This window comes from Schistocerca cancellata, chromosome 1, assembly GCF_023864275.1.
Source record: "Schistocerca cancellata isolate TAMUIC-IGC-003103 chromosome 1, iqSchCanc2.1, whole genome shotgun sequence".
NCBI classification, from domain to species: Eukaryota; Metazoa; Arthropoda; class Insecta; order Orthoptera; family Acrididae; genus Schistocerca; species Schistocerca cancellata.
The window spans coordinates 821,305,805-821,328,691 of record NC_064626.1 but is presented as its reverse complement, the minus strand read 5'-3'; the positions used below and the strand labels follow the sequence as shown (position 1 = coordinate 821,328,691).

General features: G+C 43.4%; 1 protein-coding gene across 8 annotated transcripts in view; it reads right to left on the bottom strand.

Moving 5' to 3' along the window:
- LOC126188374 (glutamate-gated chloride channel) overlaps positions 1–22,887 on the bottom strand; it is a 681,209-nt gene that overhangs the window by 137,400 nt on the left and 520,922 nt on the right. For 5 of the 8 annotated variants that reach the window (XM_049929976.1, XM_049930004.1, XM_049930012.1 and 2 more), the window contains one exon: positions 860–930. In XM_049929976.1, coding sequence (XP_049785933.1) covers positions 860–930 — 71 coding nt within the window. Of the gene's footprint in view, positions 1–859; positions 931–10,294; positions 10,363–15,138; positions 15,207–22,887 lie in introns of all 8 variants that reach the window. The other 3 variants (XM_049929990.1, XM_049930027.1, XM_049929998.1) reach the window with 2 other exon arrangements.

Here is a 22,887-nt window from a genome sequence, read left to right as displayed (position 1 = left end):
TGCTACGATATTTGTTTTCGGTTTCCAAGGAAAATCACAGACTTTTTCTTTAAATGGATTGGATTTGAAGCATTGAATCAAGACTTTAGAAAGCTTTAAAAATGCAAAATATGTTATTAGCCTGGAACCAACTTCGTCCAGAGAAGGAAAAATTTTTTGCCTGGGAGTTTTAGAATATAATGTAAATGGAATGCTTTGAAATCATGAAAGATATTGCGATTTAATGTATTAAGTAGATTTAGAAGTGATGAATTTAGTGGGAAGAGATGACGGCTTGCCTTAGGGTGTTCAGCGGAGTTATTGGTTCCATTTTTGTGCATAAAAATGTAATCTACAACTCGGCTCATCACCCGAAAACATACCATCAATCGTGCCATTAAAACGTGAGAGACCGCAGAGAAGAGATGTGTTGGTCACAGGATCTGTATGAAGCAATTACTTTATCGTAATATTCAGGTGTCATGAAACATAACGGTTTTGTTCTCAAGTGAAATATCCATGGATGATAATAGCGTCAGTGCACTATTAGCATTGTATGACATCACAGCAGAATGTGAGTCTTGTCGCATTTCGACTACGAATTGGAAGGCTAATTTTTAGGGTGCGAAATGCAGTTTGTGCACAAGAATGAACTTTGAGAAGCTCAGTAGTTGGTTGGTTCCAAATCAGCGAAGGCTAAAGGCTGGGCAAAAGCGTGCGCTGTCTGCAGCGGTCTCAGATCGTAGAACCGTCCAACAAAACGTAGCACTAGCGAGTGAGCAGCAGTATGGGTGGTTTCTGTGGGACTTAAACTCTGGCGTCCCAATGTAGACGCCAGTATACACATCAACACACAAGTTTACGTGGCCAGCACACTCACCATTTTATAATCGTCTATTTTGCTGATAGAGCGAAGGAAGATGTTCACTTTCACTATGGTGGGGTTGTCCGCTAACGAGGGAGGAAAAAAAGAAAGAACAAAATTATTCAATGCAGAGCAATGTTTTTGATTCTTAATTGATTTTTCTGTCTTTACTTTTTTTTTTGTTTGGAAAATTTTACCAGCCACTACAACCAAAAAAACGTCTACCTCGAAATGCGGCGATACTCGTGTGTTTCTCTTCCTTCGGGCACAGCGCACTACGTACGAAACGCAATGGCCAACTCAACTGGAAAAGTACACACTCAACAACGGCAGATAACGTAACTTACGAATTAAAAAATATATATTTACGACGAAATGAAAGAGGAGCTAAGTAAGGCAAGCTATTAAGAATAAGAAAAGAAAAGTAAGAAAGAAAGGTGAGGTGTGTTTGCTAGTGAGGTGTAGCTGGTTGTCGACTAGGGTGAGGGCACGATGCGGGCTCTAGCGCATGCTTCTCCGCCCCGTCCCGTGCCAAGGATGTCAACGAACGAGCGCAGTCCGGCCGCCTCTCGCCTCGCGCCTCGCGCCAGTCGTGTCTCAACGCTCCGGCCTCCAGCGAGTCCGCAAACCGTGCGGACCGCGGAAACGTTCGCTGCACAACTTCTCTCGCGTTATCTCTGTACTGGAACTCCAAATTGATGCACCGCGCCTGAGATCATTCTTCCTTCTCAATTTACACTGAAAATGATCCAAACTTTACACGGCAAACTAACCACGGAGTGAATAACTTTCTGCCACAGAATTTTTGTACTTGTCACTGAATATATCATGTTTGCGGACCGTTTCGACTCTCCGTAGTCAAGGACTGTGACACTCTTCTGTTGCGGAAAACAATGAATGCAATAGAAATTTAGTGCATAAACAAATGATTAGTTATTTGTTGATTGTGGCCGACAACAATTAACTCCTGATCAACAACTTTGGTGATATATTGTACTGAAATGTAGCCAGGTACAAATTTCGACTGGCAAACTGTGAAATGTTATTCGAGGATGTTGACTATTCGTCTATAAGGAACATGTGGTTTCTGATGAAACATTGCTATGTAACTAAAATTTGTTTACTTTATGTCAATGATTCTATCCGCGTTACAACGGAATTTTGTCTCTTATTATATATTATTCTTCTTTTCACGGTAAATGATACCAGCCAAACAGATTCAGGATAAAGATTTACTGAAACCCTTGACCACGGTTTCGGTATATCTAAATATATCTTCATCAGAAGCAAGAATACACCTGAACAGGAAGACACCTTCATTGGCAAAAAACTTAGCAGCATAACTGAGATAGAAGGGAAAAAAACCATTTTTTTCCTTTATTGTTATTTAAACACCTTACATAAGGTGGGGTGGCAGCAGCATACTACGCTGCTCTTCAGTCACAAGTTTTACAATGGAAATACAAAGAAGACGCAGAAGATACGGAAAAAGTGGGGGGGCAAAAAACAGTAGACACAGAAACAAATAACACGAAGCCGTTCACACTCGACGAAAAAACACTAAAAACCGTCGGCACTCGCACACACACTGAAGACTTAGACGGTACAGGTGAACGAAGGAGCGTGACGGCGAAGAACATTAAACCACAAACGCGATGGCACACACACAAGAAACTGATGGCGATGATCTCCGGCGCGCGAATGTCCACTAAACGTGTGCGAGTCCGGGGACCCGCCGTGAGGGGAAGAAGGGTTTGGGGGAGGGTGAGGGGAGAGCAAAGATGCCAATGGCAGAGGAGATGGTAGGAGGAATGAAGGTATGGGGGTAGGGCAACCCCGGGGGAGGAGTGGGGAGGAAGGCAGGAGGGATGGAAGGGGGAGATAAGGGAGAGAGGGCGCCCATAAGAATAAACACAGGAAGAGGGAGGGAGGATCAAAGTTGTTGGAGGGGTAGATGGAGGGGAGTAGGGCATCATCAGGGAGGGGGAGCTGGCAGAAGCCACCTTGGGAGAGGGTATGGAGAGTGGAGAGATGGAGAGCAGGTGGGACGTGGAAATACAGGCGCGGCAGCGGACAGGGGTGGGAGAGGATGGCAGAGACAAGCGGGTGAGGAGGATCGAGTTTACAGGAGGTGTAGAGGATCCGTTTCCGTTCGAGGAAAAGGAGGAAATGGGGGAACGGAATAAAGTCGTACACGATCCGCATGGGGGAGGGGAGACGTATGCAATAGGCGAGGCGAAGAGCATGGCGTTCTAGGATGTGAAGGGATTTGTAAAAGGTAGGGGGAGCGGAGATCCAGGCAGAGTGGGCGTAGCAGAGGATAGGGCGGATGAGGGATTTATAGGTATGGAGGATGGTGGAGGGGTCCAGACCCCATGCTTGGCCAGAAAGGAGCTTGAGGAGATGGAGGTGGGAGCATGCCTTGGCCTGGATTGTCTGGAGGTGGGGGGTCGAGGAGAGGCGACGGTCAAGGGTGACGCCAAGGTACTAAGGGTGGGGGTGAGGGCGATAGGACGGCCATAGGTGGTGACATAGAAATCGAGGAGGTGGCAGGAAGGGGTGGTTTTGCCTACTATGATCGCCTGGGTTTTGGAAGAATTGACCTTAAGCAACCACTGTTTGCACCAAGTGGTGACTCGGTCAAGATGGGACTGGAGAAGGTGTTGGGAGCGCTGCAGGGTGGGGCCGAGGGCAAGGAAGGCGGTGTCATCGGCTTACTGGAGAAGGTGGATAGGGCGTGAAGGTGGCGGCATGTCCGCCGTATACAAGAGGTACAGAAGAGGGGAATTTACAGAACTTTGGGGCACACTGGCGGAGGGGAAAAAGGTGTACGAATCCGTGTTATGGATGGTATTACAAGTATTACAAGCACAAAAACTTTTAGTCACTTACTAAAACCACATCATCCAGTGGATATGCATAAAACAATAGTGCCAAAAGCGTGGTTTAAATGATTCTGTTATGTTTTTTTATTCATGACAACAGATGGTTTCGATTTACAGCAACATTTTGTTCGTTTTTGCTAGTATGTATCCTAGTCTCTAATTTGCGCGAAAGTCTCGTGCATAACACTAGTGCCCTGTCTCATTAGATGTGTTTCTTAGCGCAAGCTTGGCCTGCTTGACACTAGGACACAGGCAAATTGGTGTTAATATTTTCTATTGTACGTAGGTGTTATAATCGGTTCTGATATGTTTTATTATTAAGACAGAGGCTTTAAAATTTTGACGCGCATGGGTATGTATCCCGGGTTTTAATGTGCGTGAGTGTCTCGTGCATACGATATGTGCCCTCTCTCGGTGAAACTGCCTGCCCTAGTGCTTCCACACACTCTTCACGCTAGTTCACAGTTGCCGTGTCCGCATCTACCATTTCTTCATAATTATGCTGTACAGATGGAGGTGATACACTCCTGGAAATTGAAATAAGAACACCGTGAATTCATTGTCCCAGGAAGGGGGAACTTTATTGACACATTCCTGGGGTCAGATACATCACATGATCACACTGACAGAACCACAGGCACATAGACACAGGCAACAGATCATGCACAATGTCGGCACTAGTACAGTGTATATCCACCTTTCGCAGCAATGCAGGCTGCTATTCTCCCATGGAGACGATCGTAGAGATGCTGGATGTAGTCCTGTGGAACGGCTTGCCATGCCATTTCCACCTGGCGCCTCAGTTGGACCAGCGTTCGTGCTGGACGTGCAGACCGCGTGAGACAACGCTTCATCCAGTCCCAAACATGCTCAATGGGGGACAGATCCGGAGATCTTGCTGGCCAGGGTAGTTGACTTACACCTTCTAGAGCACGTTGGGTGGCACGGGATACATGCGGACGTGCATTGTCCTGTTGGAACAGCAAGTTCCCTTGCCGGTCTAGGAATGGTAGAACGATGGGTTCGATGACGGTTTGGATGTACCGTGCACTATTCAGTGTCCCCTCGACGATCACCAGTGGTGTACGGCCAGTGTAGGAGATCGCTCCCCACACCATGATGCCGGGTGTTGGCCCTGTGTGCCTCGATCGTATGCAGTCCTGATTGTGGCGCTCACCTGCACGGCGCCAAACACGCATACGACCATCATTGGCACCAAGGCAGAAGCGACTCTCATCGCTGAAGACGACACGTCTCCATTCGTCCCTCCATTCACGCCTGTCGCGACACCACTGGAGGCGGGCTGCACGATGTTGGGGCGTGAGCGAAAGACGGCCTAACGGTGTGCGGGACCGTAGCCCAGCTTCATGGAGACGGTTGCGAATGGTCCTCGCCGATACCCCAGGAGCAACAGTGTCCCTAATTTGCTGGGAAGTGGCGGTGTGGTCCCCTACGGCACTGCGTAGGATCCTACGGTCTTGGCGTGCAACCGTGCGTCGCTGCGGTCCGGTCCCAGGTCGACGGGCACGTGCACCTTCCGCCGACCACTGGCGACAACATCGATGTACTGTGGAGACCTCACGCCCCACGTGTTGAGCAATTCGGCGGTACGTCCACCCGGCCTCCCGCATGCCCACTATACGCCCTCGCTCAAAGTCCGTCAACTGCACATACGGTTCACGTCCACGCTGTCGCGGCATGCTACCAGTGTTAAAGACTGCGATGGAGCTCCGTATGCCACGGCAAACTGGCTGACACTGACGGCGGCGGTGCACAAATGCTGCGCAGCTAGTGCCATTCGACGGCCAACACCGCGGTTCCTGGTGTGTCCGCTGTGCCGTGCGTGTGATCATTGCTTGTACAGCCCTCTCGCAGTGTCCGGAGCAAGTATGGTGGGTCTGACACACCGGTGTCAATGTGTTCTTTTTTTCCATTTCCAGGAGTGTATTTTAACTACTGCGACGCCTTTGGTACGATTCTTTTATGCATCTCCACTGCGGGATTTGATTTCAAAAAGTGACTATAAGTTTTTGTGCTTGTAATACTTTGTTAATTTTCATGGTTACTTAAAGCTATAAGTGGTTTTTTTCGTCTATCTCAGTTAGGTTGCTAAGTTTTTGTCTAATAAAGGTGTATTTTTGCTTCTAATGGAGGTATATTTAGATATATCAAAACCGTGGTCAAGGATTTCAATAAATCTTTATCCTGCAGCTGTTTGGCTGTTATCATTTACCGTGAAGATTTTCAACAGTTGCTGCTTCAGCCATGTTTAAAATTTTGTTATTCTTCTTTTCCTAGCGTAGGTTCCACGATGTTACAGAAACCATCTTTTATCCTGGAATTTGCGTTGTTTGATTTCTATGGCTGTAGCCATTCATATTTCCATATTATAACGTATCCTTATATCAGAAGAAGAAACTTCTGCAGTGTCTTTACGTGTTTCACGTTCGTTTTGTTTATTACACGTCCAAAAGAACGACGGAGAACTACATTGAGATGAAAGAAGTCTTGGGATACCTCCTAACATCGTGTTGAACCTCCTTTTGCCCGGTGTAGTGCAGCAGCTCAACGTGGAATGGACTCATCAAATCATTGGAAGTCTCCTGCAGAAATATTGAGCCTTGCTGCCTCTATAGCTGTCAATAATTGCGAAAGTGTTGGCAGGGCAGGATTTTGTGCACGAACTGATCTCTCTATTACGTCCCATAACTGTTCTATGGGATTCATGTTGGGCGATCTTGGTGGCAAACTATTCGTTCAAATTGCCCAGAATGTTCTTAAAACCAGTCCTGAACAGTTGTGGTATGTTAATATGGCGCACTGTGTATCAAAAATCTATCGCTGTTTGAGGACATGACGTCGACAAATAGCTACAAATGGTCTCAAAGTTGACTAACATCAGGAGGAGCCAGTCCATTTCATGTAAACACAGCCCACGCTATTATGGAGCCACCATCAGCTAACGCAATGCCTTGTTGACAACTTGGGTCCATGGCTTCGTGGGGTCTGCGCCAGACTCGAACCCTACCATCAGCTCTTAGCAACTGAAATCGGGACTCATCTGACCAGACCACGATTTTCCAGTCGACTGGGGTCCAACCGATGTAGTCACGAGCCCAGGAGAGGCTCTACAGGCGATGTCATGTCACAAAGGCACTCGCTTCGATCGTCTGCTGCCATAGTGCAGTAACGACAAATTTTGCCACACTGTCCTAACGGATACGTTCATCGTACGTTCCACATTGATTTCTGCGGATGTTTCCCGCAGTGTTGCTTGTCTATTAGCAGTGACAACTCTACACAAACGCCGCTGCTCTCGGTTGTTAAGTGAAGGCCGTCGGTCACTGCGTTGTCCATGGTTAAATGTAACACCTGATTTGTGTATTACATTTTCATTATTGGTCTCTTCCGTATTTTATGTCACTATTCAAGTGGAACTATTATACATACTGTTCGTTATATTGTGTTTGTGATTTTGGGTTTCTCTTTTATTTTAAATACGCCTGGCTGTGTGATGTACGGTGTTAGCCCTTTTAATTTTTTGTCTCTTCTATAAGAGCATATGTATGTTTGTCATAATGTTGCTATACAGTACTTTTTGTAATTCTGCGCCAATGTCACTGTCGTCACTGCCGTCGGCAATCTGGTGTTTGTCTAATTGCGCTTTTATTTTACTTCGAAGGTGTGTTTATGTATTACCATCGTAATTTTGTACTCTTCTCCTTTTTTGCGATTACGTTTCTTTGGCACTTTATAACCGATGTTGACTGCGTGGTCCTTGTAACCCAAAGCCAAAATAAAGAAATAAAAAAAGGTAATGCCTTAAACGTGGATTCACGGAAACTGTTGAGACTGTGGATCGCGGACTATTGAAGTCTCTAATGATTTCCGAACTCCAACTACCATAACGCGTTCGAAATCTGTTAATTTCCTTCGTGCGGTCATAATCACGTCGGAAAAATTTCCACATCAATCACGTGAATACAAATGACAGCTCCGCCAATGCACTGCCCTTCTATAGCTTGCGTTCAAGATACGACCCTCATCTGTATACGTGCATATCGTTATCCCATGACTCTTTGTCACCTCAAGGTAGTGTGACCAAACTTAAACATGTGTCGTGAACAACCTAAAAAAAACAAGGTTGTCCATACAACGCTTCAACATTTCGTTTACACTTTCGCTTCGGCTGACGCTTATAAGCGTCACAACAAGCCTCGAGCCAGTGCGGCTGACGCTTATAAGCGTCCGCGCACACTGTCGGATTACACAGTCTAGTTGCAGCGTCTAAGCTAGCATCAAAGCGTGTAAACTTTTGTTTTGTGTGGTCAGTTATCGAACTATATTGTTCGTAATGACGGTTAATGGACCTTCCAATGTGAAAAGGAGCAGGAAAAGTGTTTCGCTTACTAATTTCTACACATCCGGGCGTCCTCTGGGCGTCTGCGACAAATGTAGACGGCTAATTCTCTCACACCAGGAGCAAACATGCTACAAAATTGACGACTTCTATCAGAGTCAATCTTAAAAATGCACATTTAAAGTAAATATGATATCAAATGAATCCAGTTTCTTTTTTCCTTTTTTTTCCTTCTTAAGAATATGCGTTTTGGAATCCAAATTGTATTTTTTGTTACATTATCAACAAATCAAGAACATCTGAATGACGCCTGTGGCCCCTGCAGGTGTCAGATAGAAAACAGACTTTAAAACATCACCACAATACAGTCGAAGCTTATTTGAAGTAATGCTCCTAAGGTGTCATCATTAGGTCAGCATAGAACATGATCCTACAGATCTTACAAGGTCTTGACGTCAGCCTCTAGCTCAGGTGTGCTTAGGAGCGTCGGCTCCGAGCGGTACCTGCCGTTTCAGAGTGTTACCGGCCCGCACTCGCACGTTATCAGCCCACACTCGCACTTGCCGGGCCGCACTGGAGAGTTGCACCCCTGCACCGATGCCGCAGCGAAAGTGTTAACACGGTGTTATGGACTCGGACCTTGCCTGGTTTACTTCATTATTTCGGCAACTACGTTTATTTACGTTTACATTGTGGAGAGTCGATTAATTTATTCCTGTGATTCTCAGTGTTAAGTACTGGTCTACGGTTCGGCGTGAAATAATGTGTTTATAGGGAGTTTATATGTTTTGTAATAGTTCTAATTGATTTGAGTTATGTATGGATCGTAACTGACCAGCTTGTAGCAGATTTCCTCACAGACACAATCGTTAGAGTTTTCTGGTGCACCTTGTGCTATTACAGCAGTCACAATTTTGGACCGCTGCTTGAAATAAACAATACGTACAGAGCGAACCGGTGCAGTTTTTATCTTAAATTGATCCTGTTATATATATGTGTATCCTTTCGCAGTCGTTCAGTTCGCTACAGTTTTGTGCTGTTTTTATGACATTAAAGAAATTGTGTTGAAAGGGATGAGTAACTGATCTATTTGGTCTATTTAAATACGACTATAGTTTTACAGTGACATGAAACATATCTGACATTCTCAAAGCATTACTTTACTATGGCCTGGAGTTATAGATCCTGTGGATCAAAAAGCTAAGTCGACATCCCCGAACAACCACAGTGTGATCAGACTTTATGTTTTTAGAATGAGATTTTCACTCTGCAGCGGAGTGTGCGCTGATATGAAACTTCCTGGCAGATTAAAACTGTGTGCCTGACCGAGACTCGAACTCGGGACCTTTGCCTTTCGCGGGCAAGTGCTCTACGTTTTTACTTTTCATTACGGCGTGGTTTCGGTGCAGAATATACAAACGTAAATGACATGTTCTTACTTTTGTTGACATTGTTCATAAATATACAAACCGCATCTAATTTGTTACTGTTCAGCGTTAAATTAGCGACGATCGCGAACATGGGTGTCATAAACTGTAGTGTTGTATTATGTGCTTTGTACCTATGTAAGCAGTCTTACAGAAACATTGGCATTTAAATATTTCTGAATATTTCACTGTCAATAAGCTGAACAGTCGTTTAATTTGATAAGCGGAGAGAAAAATCTTTGAATTATTATAATAAAAAAAGCTCTTCTGCAGTCAGTGAATATCTTCTTGTTCTTAGCATCAGCGTATAAGCGCAAAAAAATCTCATTTTTCACTTGCGCAAGTCGGAAAGCAATCTGAAAACGGCCGCTTATAACAAATAGCCGCATATGCCTATTATGCTGTGGCATGAGCTACTGTCACATGCAGAACAAATTTAAATATTCGCCATTAGCTTACAAAGCGACGTACACTAGTATTTAACCGAAAGCTGAAGATCTTTTTACATTTAGCAAACCGCTTCGGAGAAATGATTTATTTCGAAAACCTTTGTCAGAGGCTATTACATCGCTCTGCAAGGTAATTAGACGAAAATCCATTTTTACTCAGACCGAAGACAAAACATCTACGAAAGCGGCTCGGACTTAACGGATTATGGAAGGTAGAAATAGGAATCAAAAGTGTTGATTTTTTATGTGAGTAACTAATCCGAGCTAATGGAAAGTGTTAACAACTCGTAACTAACATGAGGGGAGAAGTCTCCTCTGAGACGACTTACCATTGTAACGTCATCAATTTTTGAGATACTTCTCACAAATATGTTGACACGTACTGTTGCTGGGCCATCTGAGACGTGGGAAAGAAATCACACGGTTAATACGAATCGCCATGGCCGTCGGACACGGCACAAGTTATGACAACCAGGTGAAGCTACTGAAGGGTGGAGAAGCAGCTGCAGCAGACACATGCTGCGGGGCCCCGGGACGACAGACAACAGGGATGTGGGGTGCGGCACTCCACGTGCAGTGGCGGCCGCACAGGCGCTGCCGCGCCGCGCTCCCTCGCCGCGAGGCCTCTAGCTCAGACCACAGCGCAGCGGCTCGTTTCGGGGCTACAGCCTGTACACGTCGCGTGTTGCAAGGAACGTCTTACGGCCAAAGATATGGGTAACCGCTTTCATTTCTAAGTAAAATTCCAGTAAACGGAGAACCTATGTCCTATAACGCTTTTGTTAGCTCTTATGGTGTATTCCCAGCCGTGTTGGGTAACCGTATGATAGGAAGTTTGTCTCTGCAAACAAATAACTGTCCCGTGAAATTATGTTTCGGCGCTTCAGAGAGAAAGAAGAGTAAAAGTTCTGACGCCTTGTGAAGAGCGAGGTCTTTTGTGACGGATCACTAGTTGAGGCAGATGAGAATAGGGCTGCAACTTTGTGATAGATTAAACCTGTGTGTTGGACCGGGACTCGAATCCGGAGCTTTTGCCTTTCGCCAGCAAATTACTCTAACCGACTCAATGGAGAGACGTCTACAGAAGTTAAAGTAACCTCTGGCGTACCACAGGGGAGTGTTATGGGACCATTGCTTTTCGCAATATATGTAAATGACCTAGTAGATAGTGTCGGAAGTTCCATGCGGCTTTTCGCGGATAATGCTGTAGTATACAGAGACGTTGCAGCATTAGAAAATTGCAGCGAAATGCAGGAAGATCTGCAGCGGATAGGCACTTGGTGCAGGGAGTGGCAACTGACCCTTAACGTAGACAAATGTAATGTATTGCGAATACATTGAAAGAAGGATCCTTTATTGTATGATTATATGATAGCGGAACAAACACTGGTAGCAGTTACTTCTGTAAAATATCTGGGAGTATGCGTGCGGAACGATTTGGAGTGGAATAACCATATAAAATTAATTGTTGGTAAGGCGGGTATCAGGTTGAGATTCATTGGGAGAGTCCTTAGAAAATGTAGTCCATCAACAAAGGAGGTGGCTTACAAAACACTCGTTCGACCTATACTTGAGTATTGCTCATCAGTGTGGAATCCGTACCAGATCGGGTTGACGCAGGAGATAGAGAAGATCCAAAGAAGAGCAGCGCGTTTCGTCATAGGGTTATTTTGTAACCGTGATAGCGTTACGGAGATGTTTAGCAAACTCAAGTGGCAGACTCTGCAAGAGAGGCGCTCTGCATCGCGGTGTAGCTTGCTCGCCAGGTTTCGAGAGGGTGCGTTTCTGAATGAGGTATCGAATATATTGCTTCCCCCTACTTATACCTCCCGAGGAGATCACGAATGTAAAATTAGAGAGATTCGAGTGCGCACGGAGGCTTTCAGACAGTCGTTCTTCCCGCGAACCATACGCGACTGGAACAGAAAAGGGAGGTAATGACAGTGGCACGTAAAGTGCCCTCCGCCACACACCGTTGGGTGGCTTGCGGAGTATAAATGTAGATGTAGATCAATCCAGGCACGATTCTCGACCCACTCTCACAGCTTTACTTCCGTCGGTAGCCCTCTCTTTCCTACTTTCCAAATTTCACACAAGTTCTACGTACCGTGCGGGACTAGCACTCCTGTAAGAACAGGGGAGACACTGACATCTTTAAAAGAAAGCTTAGCGGTATTCGTTTCAAGTGACTTACGGAAACCTCAGAAAATCCGTATCAGGATGGCCAGACTGTAATTTGGTCCCGAATTACGATGTTGGAGCGTTAACTTCTGCATGATTACGATAGATTTGACGTTACAGAGTGCGTATGAACGTCACACAAGAGACATCCCTACGTATTGTTCGTAATAAGGTATCCAGAATCTGGACGCACTCCTATGTAAGAAATGTAAAACACGTGTGAATTCAGGTGTTGGAGAACCATAGTGATCGCTAACGCCACAAAGTGGTCTGCACAGGAGAAGTGAGAGATTTGTAGGAGTACATATGACCAATAGATTCCACCAGCTCCATAGACGACTGGAAAGATTAAATTTGGTGAGATTCCAGTTTGTATGCACAGTGCATGTATTTAATTCCATAGGTCACATCGGTGCTGTAACTGCAGTATGGTTCTCTGCGGAAGAACAACAGATTAACTCTATATTTCAGCTACAGTGTTGTGATGTCAGATCCCAGTCCTGAATCAAGTAGACTGTTCCACCATTTATAAGAAGGAAGCTGACGATGACTCAGTGGAAAACTCTGCACTTTATTATCACGGAGAAGACATGCAGTCTTAAATATACAGGGTGTCCAGAGGTCTTTCCCTGATTAAAAACATCATAAGGTAGAAAATATGACACACGTCTTTCACATTGAAGTGCAGGTAACATATTCAAGTTTTTGTTTACAAAGAATTAATTCATTTCGATGTGTCCTTCTTTAATTACCCGAAGGATATCCTGGCGATATTCGAATCCCATCCGTGCGATGGTCAACATATCGTGCGGAATGGATGTCATGACGTCAGTAATTCTACGCCGTAATGTTGCGATATCGTTCATTGGTGCTTCCTAAATCTGATCCTTGATATAACCTCAAACAAAGAAATCAGGTGGTATTATGTTCAGTGCCCGCGGCGGCCAATTGATGGAACCACCACATCCGATCCATCTTCCCAGAAATATTTGCAGACATAAAATAACAGTAAATGTGCATGTACACAGAAACTTGAATATGTCACATGCAATTCAAAATAAAAAGTATTTTGTCTATGTGTCATATTCTATGCCTTATTTATATTTGTAATCAGGGCAAGACTTCTCTGACACCGGTATGTTATGACAACTGTTACTCGCATTCCCGAGGACTTCCCAAGCACAACGATCACAATCTATCAACCATCGACTGTTCAGTATATTAATAAGAATAGTATGGTAGCTGAAAGGGAGTATGAAAAGTTCGATTTACTCCAGTTTTCATGTGCAAGGAGATGAAACTAACTGGAAGGGATTAAGACGCGGGTTTCTCCTTATTTATCGTGATCTAAAGGTCTTAAAGACTATATCACTGCCGCACGGCGTGGCCGCGCGGTTTGAGGTGCCATATCAGCGGCTCCTCCCGCTGGGGGTTCAAATCCTCCCTCGGGCATGGGAGTGTGTGTTGTTCTTAGCATAAGTTAGTTTAAGTAGTGTCTAAGTCTAGCGACAGATGACCTCGGCAGTTTAGTCCCATAGGAATTCACACATATCTGAATTTGACTAAATCACTCGTCTTGAGCTATCAGAAGTTAAGCATTTTCTTAAACGACAGACTCGTAAACAAATGAAACTTCCACAACATCCCACTGAGGCCACCCTGGTGCAGATGATCTTCAGTCTCCCAAACTGCTGCAGATAAATAGTGCTATTCCTCAGGATGGTAGTATAAACCTCCGTGTTCTCTATTAACACGCGAATTGTTTAGTGGGACACTAATAAGTAACGAAATGTCGAGACACGGGGAGTTTTCGACTGCGTTGTAAGAAATAGTGTTTCTCTGTTTTGTGTATCCTACGTCGGAAATTTTCTCAACAAGTCGTAAGGGACTGAAAGACGAAAACAGCTGCCCTATACAGCTTGAAACAACACTTCTTGGACAACAGTCCATATAATCCAAATTTGACATGGCCTCTCAAATGCGAAAGACGGTATTGCTCCAGTTAAAGAAATTAGTATCTTGGTGTCAAAATGGCAAAGCCATCTTCGACGAAATCAGTACACCAAGCATAAATTATTTTTTACTGATATTAGTTGAACCTTGAAAAAACTATAGAAGTAGGAATAAGAGGACAAATATACTGATGAAGGGTGAAGATGAAGGCAACCGTTACCCACAGGTCGTGGCTTATAGGCAACGTTAACCAGATGATTTGGATTTGATTGTACACGTATGAGTGTAATAAGAGTGCAAGGGATTACTCTATACTGGAAGCACCGGTTCAATGCGCTCGCTACGGTTGCCAGCTGATGAGATGAGTCATTTTTTCCTACAGTTCAGTAATTTCACGTGTAGTCGGCAAAACCTGGAACTCGAGAGCAGCAGCACGCGCTGTGGTTGGTGACGCAAGACTAGAGGGAGCGGAGCGGGCGCGGCGGCGCCTGTGCGCCTGTATACAGTAAGAAGTAGTAGTAGTAGTAGAACAGTACCTGCCGCTATCACACTATCGCTAACGCTAACGCGTGTGGGTGTGGGTGTGGGTGTGGGTGCTACAGCTAGCGCTCTGCCGGCTGCCGGGCTGGGCTGGGCGTGTCATCACATGGCTGCGTGGCTTGGCTTGCATCAAAGAAAACACAAAGTCTGCTCTGCTGCGTCTTACTGCTCGCCACTAAACAAAACCATAAAAAAACTAAGAGAAATGCAAAGGAAAGAATCCAGTACTAGTTACGCTCGAGCGGTGGCAGACTCTCCAAAGAAACTGGTAGCATACATTACCCACGCTCTCTGAGGCTCCTGTCAGGGGGCTGGGCTGACATCCTTGGCATCAGACTCTCAATCGGGGGGGAAATTCGTAATGTGATCTGGTTTTGTGTTCAAAACAAAATGCTGAAGAATGCTAGCCTTGTTTGTTCTTAAAATCTTTTGTATAATCTTTTGGCCACCAGCAAAAACACAATATTATGCCTCTTCTTTCGGCTTCAGCCACACTTACCATCTTGATGTCACTAATTGTTGCAATGCTTCGCACAAAGAGGTTAACTCGTACGATTGCTGGGCCATCTAGAGGTGGTAGACGGTAAAAAACAAAATTGGTAAAACTCATATTTTTCTTATGTTCGTCGAAGGAGTTTTGTTTGTTTAAAGCGTGGCAGGGGAGTGGGCGTGGAGTACTGGGATCTTATGCGAGAGGAAGCAGCGGGGGAGTGTTCACAGTAAGTGCTGCATGTCAGCAAATAAACTTAAAAGTCAACGTAAAAAGTACCATTGACAACATACACAAACAGAGCGCTCCAGGCTTCACACCGGCGCTAAATCAAAGGAACGGAAATGTACACAACAAAAACTTCAGCTGTATAAATACATCAGAGGCATGGACAGCGACTGGTTGACAGGAAAGCCACAAGAAACTGAGTGTGTACCGACGTGTAGAAGGCGTCTACTTTGTTCTGAACTGTAAGTACTGAAAGTTGTGTTATGACAAACAAAAGCGATATATATAAGAATTCTTATCACATTAGATCTTGCCTTACTTTACATTTCGATTCATCATTAGCCAATACATTCGATTTAGTCAAGAAACTATAAGTGGTAAGTTACGAAAGCATCACTTACATCAATAATCTTTTTTAAATAAATTGTAGTATCTTTATATTTTGTATTCTGCATAAAATAACATTTTTTTATAACTGGATTAACAAAATACAGCAATTGGCTCCGTCTCGATGCCTGAAATTGGAAACAAAGCGACCAAGAATGCCAGCCACTGTGCCTGCTCTCTTCTGTGAAGCCGGCAACCGTTCTAACATGCACAGTGCTCGGTGAGTGTTCAGTCTAAAGGGGAGAGTCAGTCCTTGCAATGTGCCTGTCTCTGTTCCTTCAAACAAGTCTCACACATATCGTAACGCAGTCATTATCTAATATTACTCTTATCATATTGCTACCGTTTATTGGGCCGAAATTCAGTTATTCCATCATGAAAATCTCGAGGCAACATAATATGATTAATACAATGACATATAAAATGAATAACTCTACGCACAACAACGTTCTTCAAGAAAAGCGATCCTACTGAGTCTTACGTCATCTATGTGGTGTAAAAGAAAATCATAAAATTTTTTTTATGTTCGCCATATTAAATTTCTTAGAATATAAAATTATTACTGAATGACGTAGACTAGCGTGACCGATGTAGAATCTTTGAGATAATTCATTGAGACAAATGATCAGTTTCAAGATTTGTAAACTACGTGACATCTCTGTTTCCAAGAGCCTCGTTTTTGTTAACTCCCGTTTAAAATTCACGTATGTTTTGCGTTGAAGATGATACTTAAGCTCCTCTGCATTGGCATTTGTACGTTAGACCACTTTATTTCCAGGCCAGCCAATTCATCCTCATCTGATTCATTAATGTCATGATGAATGTTACAAACACAACCCAAGGTCTGTAGTTTTATTCTAGTACGCCCCCTTGTATAAGTGAACAAGAAATTTCAAATATCTGCGTACTTCTCGTAAGCCTAAGATTTATTACTCAGAATCTCTTGTTAACAAAAGGACCGTACGAACTCTCCCTCGCCGATTTGATCCATATTAACAGGATGTGTAGGGCACGACTGGAACTTCAACATACGTGACTCTCAAGCCTTTTTGAGAAAATCGAATTTGAACGTTTTACGGGTAGTTATATATTTTATATAGTACTTAAGAAGTCCGCAGCTGAGCGTGTTAAGCGGTTAGCTCCAGGAGCGCGTGATCCCTGCCCGCACTTATTTCTTTTTTTGCGCGCGTAATTACTACGAGTGTACAGGCTGTTTAGTAGCGAATGATTCATTATTATTTCCGCAATCTTTAGCCTGAAAAAAGGAAAACAAATTTCGTAATGAGACTGGGAAAAAATGTTTACACAAAAAATTTCAATCAAATCAGTACAGTCATTCAAATATATTTTATTTTATCTACATTTGTCGGAAGTATAATGTGTAACCTTTGGAGCACTTTACGAATCAGGACGATACTGATCATAGGAACATGAGAAACAGTAATTATTGCAACATATAACATGTGTAATGAATACTGAATCTTTGCATGTGTATGATTTTTTCAATGTGTCTACGGCAAAACAAATTTGGTTTACATTCGTAAGCGATGCTGTGTCATCATACAATTTCGAGGTGTATCACGCATATTTGTTATTAAAATAACATGTGAATGAAATAATAAAAGAGTACCGGAAGCGAGATTCGACTCACAGACATCGAGCGCATGAAATTAAGCTACCGGCCGAAGTGGCCGAGCGGTTCTAGGCGCTATAGTCAGGAACCGCAGGACCGCTACGGTCGCAGGTTCGAATCCAGCCTCGGGCATGGATGTGTGTGATGTCCTTAGGATAGTTAGGTTTAAATAGTTCTAAGTTCTAGGGGACTGATAACCTCGGAAGTTAAGTCCCTTAGTGCTCAGAGCCATTTAACCATTTTGAAATTAAGCTCTCACTCGCTTGGCTGCGGAATGCTTGAATACTGGCGACCATACGAAGGTTGTAAGGACGCATAAAATGTTCAAAGCCGATTTTCTCGAAAAAGATTGAGAGTCCCACTGTGGTATTTACATATGTCGACGTTCTAGAGGTGCCCTACACTGGCTGTCAATACGAATCAGATGGGCGAGAAGAAGCTCGTACAGTGTCCTTGTAAGTTTATATGGCTGCTGATCACTAAGATAGAATGATTACGCACAACCATTCTGTAATCACATTGCCTACTATAACAATTGCTCTCAGTGCATCGTAGCGTGAGTTTCAAAATCGTAACTACATGTAAACTTACTGTAAATTAGGAGTACCTAACCGAATTTCTCGTTGTTGTTGTTGTTGTTGTGGTCTTCAGTCCTGAGACTGGTTTGATGCAGCTCTCCATGCTACTCTATCCTGTGCAAGCTTCTTCATCTCCCAGTACCTACTGCAACCTACATCTTTCTGAATCTGCTTACTGTATTCATCTCTTGGTCTCCCCCTACGAGTTTTACCCTCCACGCTGCCCTCCAATACTAAATTGGTGATCCCTTGATGCCTCAGAATGTGTCCTACCAACCGATCCCTTCTTCTGGTCAAGTTGTACCACAAACTTCTCTTCTCCCCAATCCTATTCAATACTTCCTCATTAGTTATGTGATCTACCCATCTAATCTTCAGCATACTTCTGTAGCACCACATTTCGAAAGCTTCTATTCTCTTCTTGTCCAAACTATTTACCGTCCATGTTTCGCTTCCATACATGGCTACACTCCATACAAATACTTTCAGAAATGACTTCCTGACACTTAAATCTATACTTGATGTTAACAAATTTCTCTTCTTCAGAAACGCTTTCCTTGCCATTGCCAGTCTACATTTTATATCCTCTCTACTTCGACCATCATCAGTTATTTTGCTCCCCAAATAGCAAAACTCCTTTACTACTTTAAGTGTCTCATTTCCTAATCTAATACCCTCACCATCACCCGACTTAATTCGACTACATTCCATTATCCTCGTTTTGCTTTTGTTGATGTTCATCTTATATCCTCCCTTCAAGACACTATCCATTCCGTTCAACTGCTCTTCCAAGTCCTTTGATGTCTCTGACAGAATTACAATGTCATCGGCGAACCTCAACGTTTTTATTTCTTCTCCATGGATTTTAATACCTACTCCGAATTTTTCTTTTGTTTCCTTTACTGCTTGCTCAATATACAGATTGAATAGCATCGGGGAGAGGCTACAACCCTGTCTTACTCCCTTCCCAACCACTGCTTCTCTTTCATGCCCCTTGACTCTTATAACTGCCATCTGGTTTCTATACAAATTGTAAATAGCCTTTCGCTCCCTGTATTTTACCCCTGCCACCTTTAGAATTTGAAAGAGAGTATTCCAGTCAACATTGTCAAAAGCTATCTCTAAGTCTACAAATGCTAGGAACGTAGGTTTGCCTTTCCTTAATCTTTCTTCTAAGATAAGTCGTAAGGTCAGTATTGCCTCATGTGTTCCAGTATTCCTACGGAATCCAAACTGATCTTCCCCGAGGTCGGCTTCTACTAGTTTTTCCATTCGTCTGTAAAGAATTCGTGTTAGTATTTTGCAGCTGTGGCTTATTAAACTGATTGTTCGGTAATTTTCACATCTGTCCACACATGCTTTCTTTGGGATTGGAATTATTATATTCTTCTTGAAGTCAGAGGGTATTTCGCCTGTTTCATACATCTTGATCACCAGATGGTAGAGTTTCGTCAGGACTGGCTCTCCCAAGGCCGTCAGTAGTTCCAATGGAATGTTGTCTACTCCGGGGGCCTTGTTTCGACTCAGGTCTTTCAGTGCTCTGTCAAACTCTTCACGCAGTATCGTATCTCCCATTTCATCTTCATCTACATCCTCTTCCATTTCCATAATATTGTCCTCAAGTGCATCGCCCTTGTATAGACCCTCTATATACTCCTTCCACCTTTCTGCTTTCCCTTCTTTGCTTAGAACTGGGTTTCCATCTGAGCTCTTGATGTTCATACAAGTAGTTCTCTTATCTCCAAAGGTCTCTTTAATTTTCCTGTAGGCAGTATCTATCTTACCCCTAGTGAGATAAGCCTCCACATCCTTACATTTGTCCTCTAGCCATGCCTGCTTAGCCATTTTGCACTTCTTGTCGATCCCATTTTCGAGACGTTTGTATTCCTTTTTGCCTGCTTCACTTACTGCATTTTTATATTTTCTCCTTTCATCAATTAAATTCAATATTTCTTCTGTTACCCAAGGATTTCTACTAGCCCTCTTCTTTTTACCTACTTGATCCTCTGCTGCCTTCACTACTTCATCCCTCAAAGCTACCCATTCTTCTTCTACTGTATTTCTTTCCCTCATTCCTGTCAATTGTTCCCTTATGCTCTCCCTGAAACTCTCTACAACCTCTGGTTCTTTCAGTTTATCCAGGTCCCATCTCCTTAAATTCCCACCTTTTTGCAGTTTCTTCAGTTTTAATCTACAGGTCATAACCAATAAATTGTGGTCAGAGTCCACATCTGCCCCTGGAAATGTCTTACAATTTAAAGCCTGGTTCCTAAATCTCTGTCTTACCATTATATAATCTATCTGATACCTTTTAGTATCTCCAGGGTTCTTCCATGTATACAACCTTCTATCATGATTCTTAAACCAAGTGTTTGCTATGATTAAGTTGTGCTCTGTGCAAAATTCTACCAGGCGGCTTCCTCTTTCATTTCTTAGCCCCAATCCATACTCACCTACTACGTTTCCTTCTCTCCCTTTTCCTACACTCGAATTCCAGTCACCCATGACTATTAAATTTTCGTCTCCCTTCACTATCTGAATAATTTCTTTTATTTCATCATACATTTCTTCAATTTCTTCGTCATCTGCAGAGCTAGTTGGCATATAAACTTGTACTACTGTAGTAGGTGTGGGCTTCGTATCTATCTTGGCCACAATAATGCGTTCACTATGCTGTTTGTAGTAGCTTACCCGCATTCCTATTTTCCTATTCATTATTAAACCTACTCCTGCATTACCCCTATTTGACTTTGTGTTTATAACCCTGTAGTCACCTGACCAGAAGTCTTGTTCCTCCTGCCACCGAACTTCACTAATTCCCACTATATCTAACTTTAACCTATCCATTTCCCTTTTTAAATTTTCTAACCTACCTGCCCGATTAAGGGATCTGACATTCCACGCTCCGATTCGTAGAACGCCAGTTTTCTTTCTCCTGATAACGACATCCTCTTGAGTAGTCCCCGCCCGGAGATCCGAATGGGGGACTATTTTACCTCCGGAATATTTTACCCAAGAGGACGCCATCATCATTTAATCATACAGTAAAGCTGCATGCCCTGGGGAAAAATTACGGTCGTAGTTTCCCCTTGCTTTCAGCCGTTCGCAGTACCAGCACAGCAAGGCCGTTTTCTCGTAAGTTTATGTTTTACTCTGTCCCAACAGGAAACACAGTGAAATAGTTTCAAAGGCGGTGAAGTAAAGTGTGACCGAATTAACAGTACCATAAACTACTGAAGACACAGTTATGACGCAAGGACTGGCAAAACAATTTGCGTTTTGAGAAACAGCTGGTGTGCTTGACTCCACAGTGTCAACTACGCCGTTAATTGTTGGGAGGATGACGACGGCTGAGAGCTGCAGGCGTGTGCTGACGACATGCAGTCTTGTCCCGTAAAGCTTTGCCCCTTCCCGTCGTGACTTGAGACGAGCGGGCGCCTCCTCTACGCTGGCACACGCACGAACACACTCCCAGACGCGCTCACAAGCACAAACACAGTACTGTACGCGCATACGCACGGCGCTTCAGAACGCTGCAGGACAACAACCGCTCTTCGGTTGTAGCTCTGCCACACGAAACGTCTGCATATCTTTTAATACGCAGAGCAATCATAGCCATCGACATTGATTTGAACACTATAGTGTTTTATTAGTCATAGTACAATTGGGCCTCATAACTAATTCAACCAGCCAGTTTAGAAGGGCCTAGAGGTACACGTAGAATCAAAACCGTCACACGAACCGTGAATATTTTAGAGGTGTGTGAACCTCCTGAAAGTGACCGTCGCACGCAATACCATACGATCTTTGGTGCAGAACACAAGGCAGTATATTCCATTGTACGCTCTATTTCATCCCATTTACCATTTTAAATGTGCCTCAAAAATGTAACAAACGGTACGAGGGCAGTTTGGTAAGTCACGTAAATTTCTATGAAAGAGTGGCAAATTTTCTAAAGTGGTATGAGTGTAATGCTTCAAAATCTTATACTGAAAGTCGAAATAACTATCCTTTGTTTTCTCCCACCTGATAAACGTATAGTGGAAAAACGGATTTCATGCTGTCTGAGAATTTTAATTTAAACCATTTAAGTGTAACACACATGAAACCAGTTTATATCAGTATCACGTGAATTGCAAAGGACATTAAAAGTGCATATTTATGTTCAATCAGATTGTGCATGCTCGCAGAGAATTTAGAAGGGAGTGTGTGGTTCGGATAGACAGTTGAGAAACCTCTTTAAACTTTCACGGTATGCCGATAAAAAATCGCCGACGTGTGCTATATACGTAACGATTCAGTATTTTAACTGAATGATTACTGTACACGCTGCAGGAGAAACTGTAAAAGAAATTTCCCGTGGGTAATGGTAGGTACCAAGAATAAAAACCACGAACATTTCAGTGACGCACTTGGAAATGTTTAGCATATTCTCCAGCACTTTTGCGAATATTCGTGACTGTGAAAGAAACTTCAACGAATCGCAGTGTTTAATCTGCTATCAAAATTACATATGAAGACTGGTGAGATCAGATCGAAAAATGCGAACACGATCCTTCGACAGAAATTTTGTGGCTGTAGTTTGTTTCTGATTCCATGTGTATAGTCTTAAAATATATCCTCCACAAAGGCAAAAAGCCATAAAACAGAACTCATTATAGCGAAAGTGCAGCCTCTGAGCTTCGAAACGTCTCCCTACTAACACTACCCTTCTCCATTAACCCCAGTAATATTTTACCCTTTACCAAACTAGAAAACATTCCTTAATGAGAAGATACTTTTATCTGACGGTATAGTGATCGCTTCCAATAACGGAGTAGCGTACTGAACGACTAAACTTAGTTTTCTGGTAGGATAAAACATTGAAAACTTGGTCTGCTGAGTGTATAGCTATCAATGAACACTATTATTAGATAAAATTGTCTATTAACT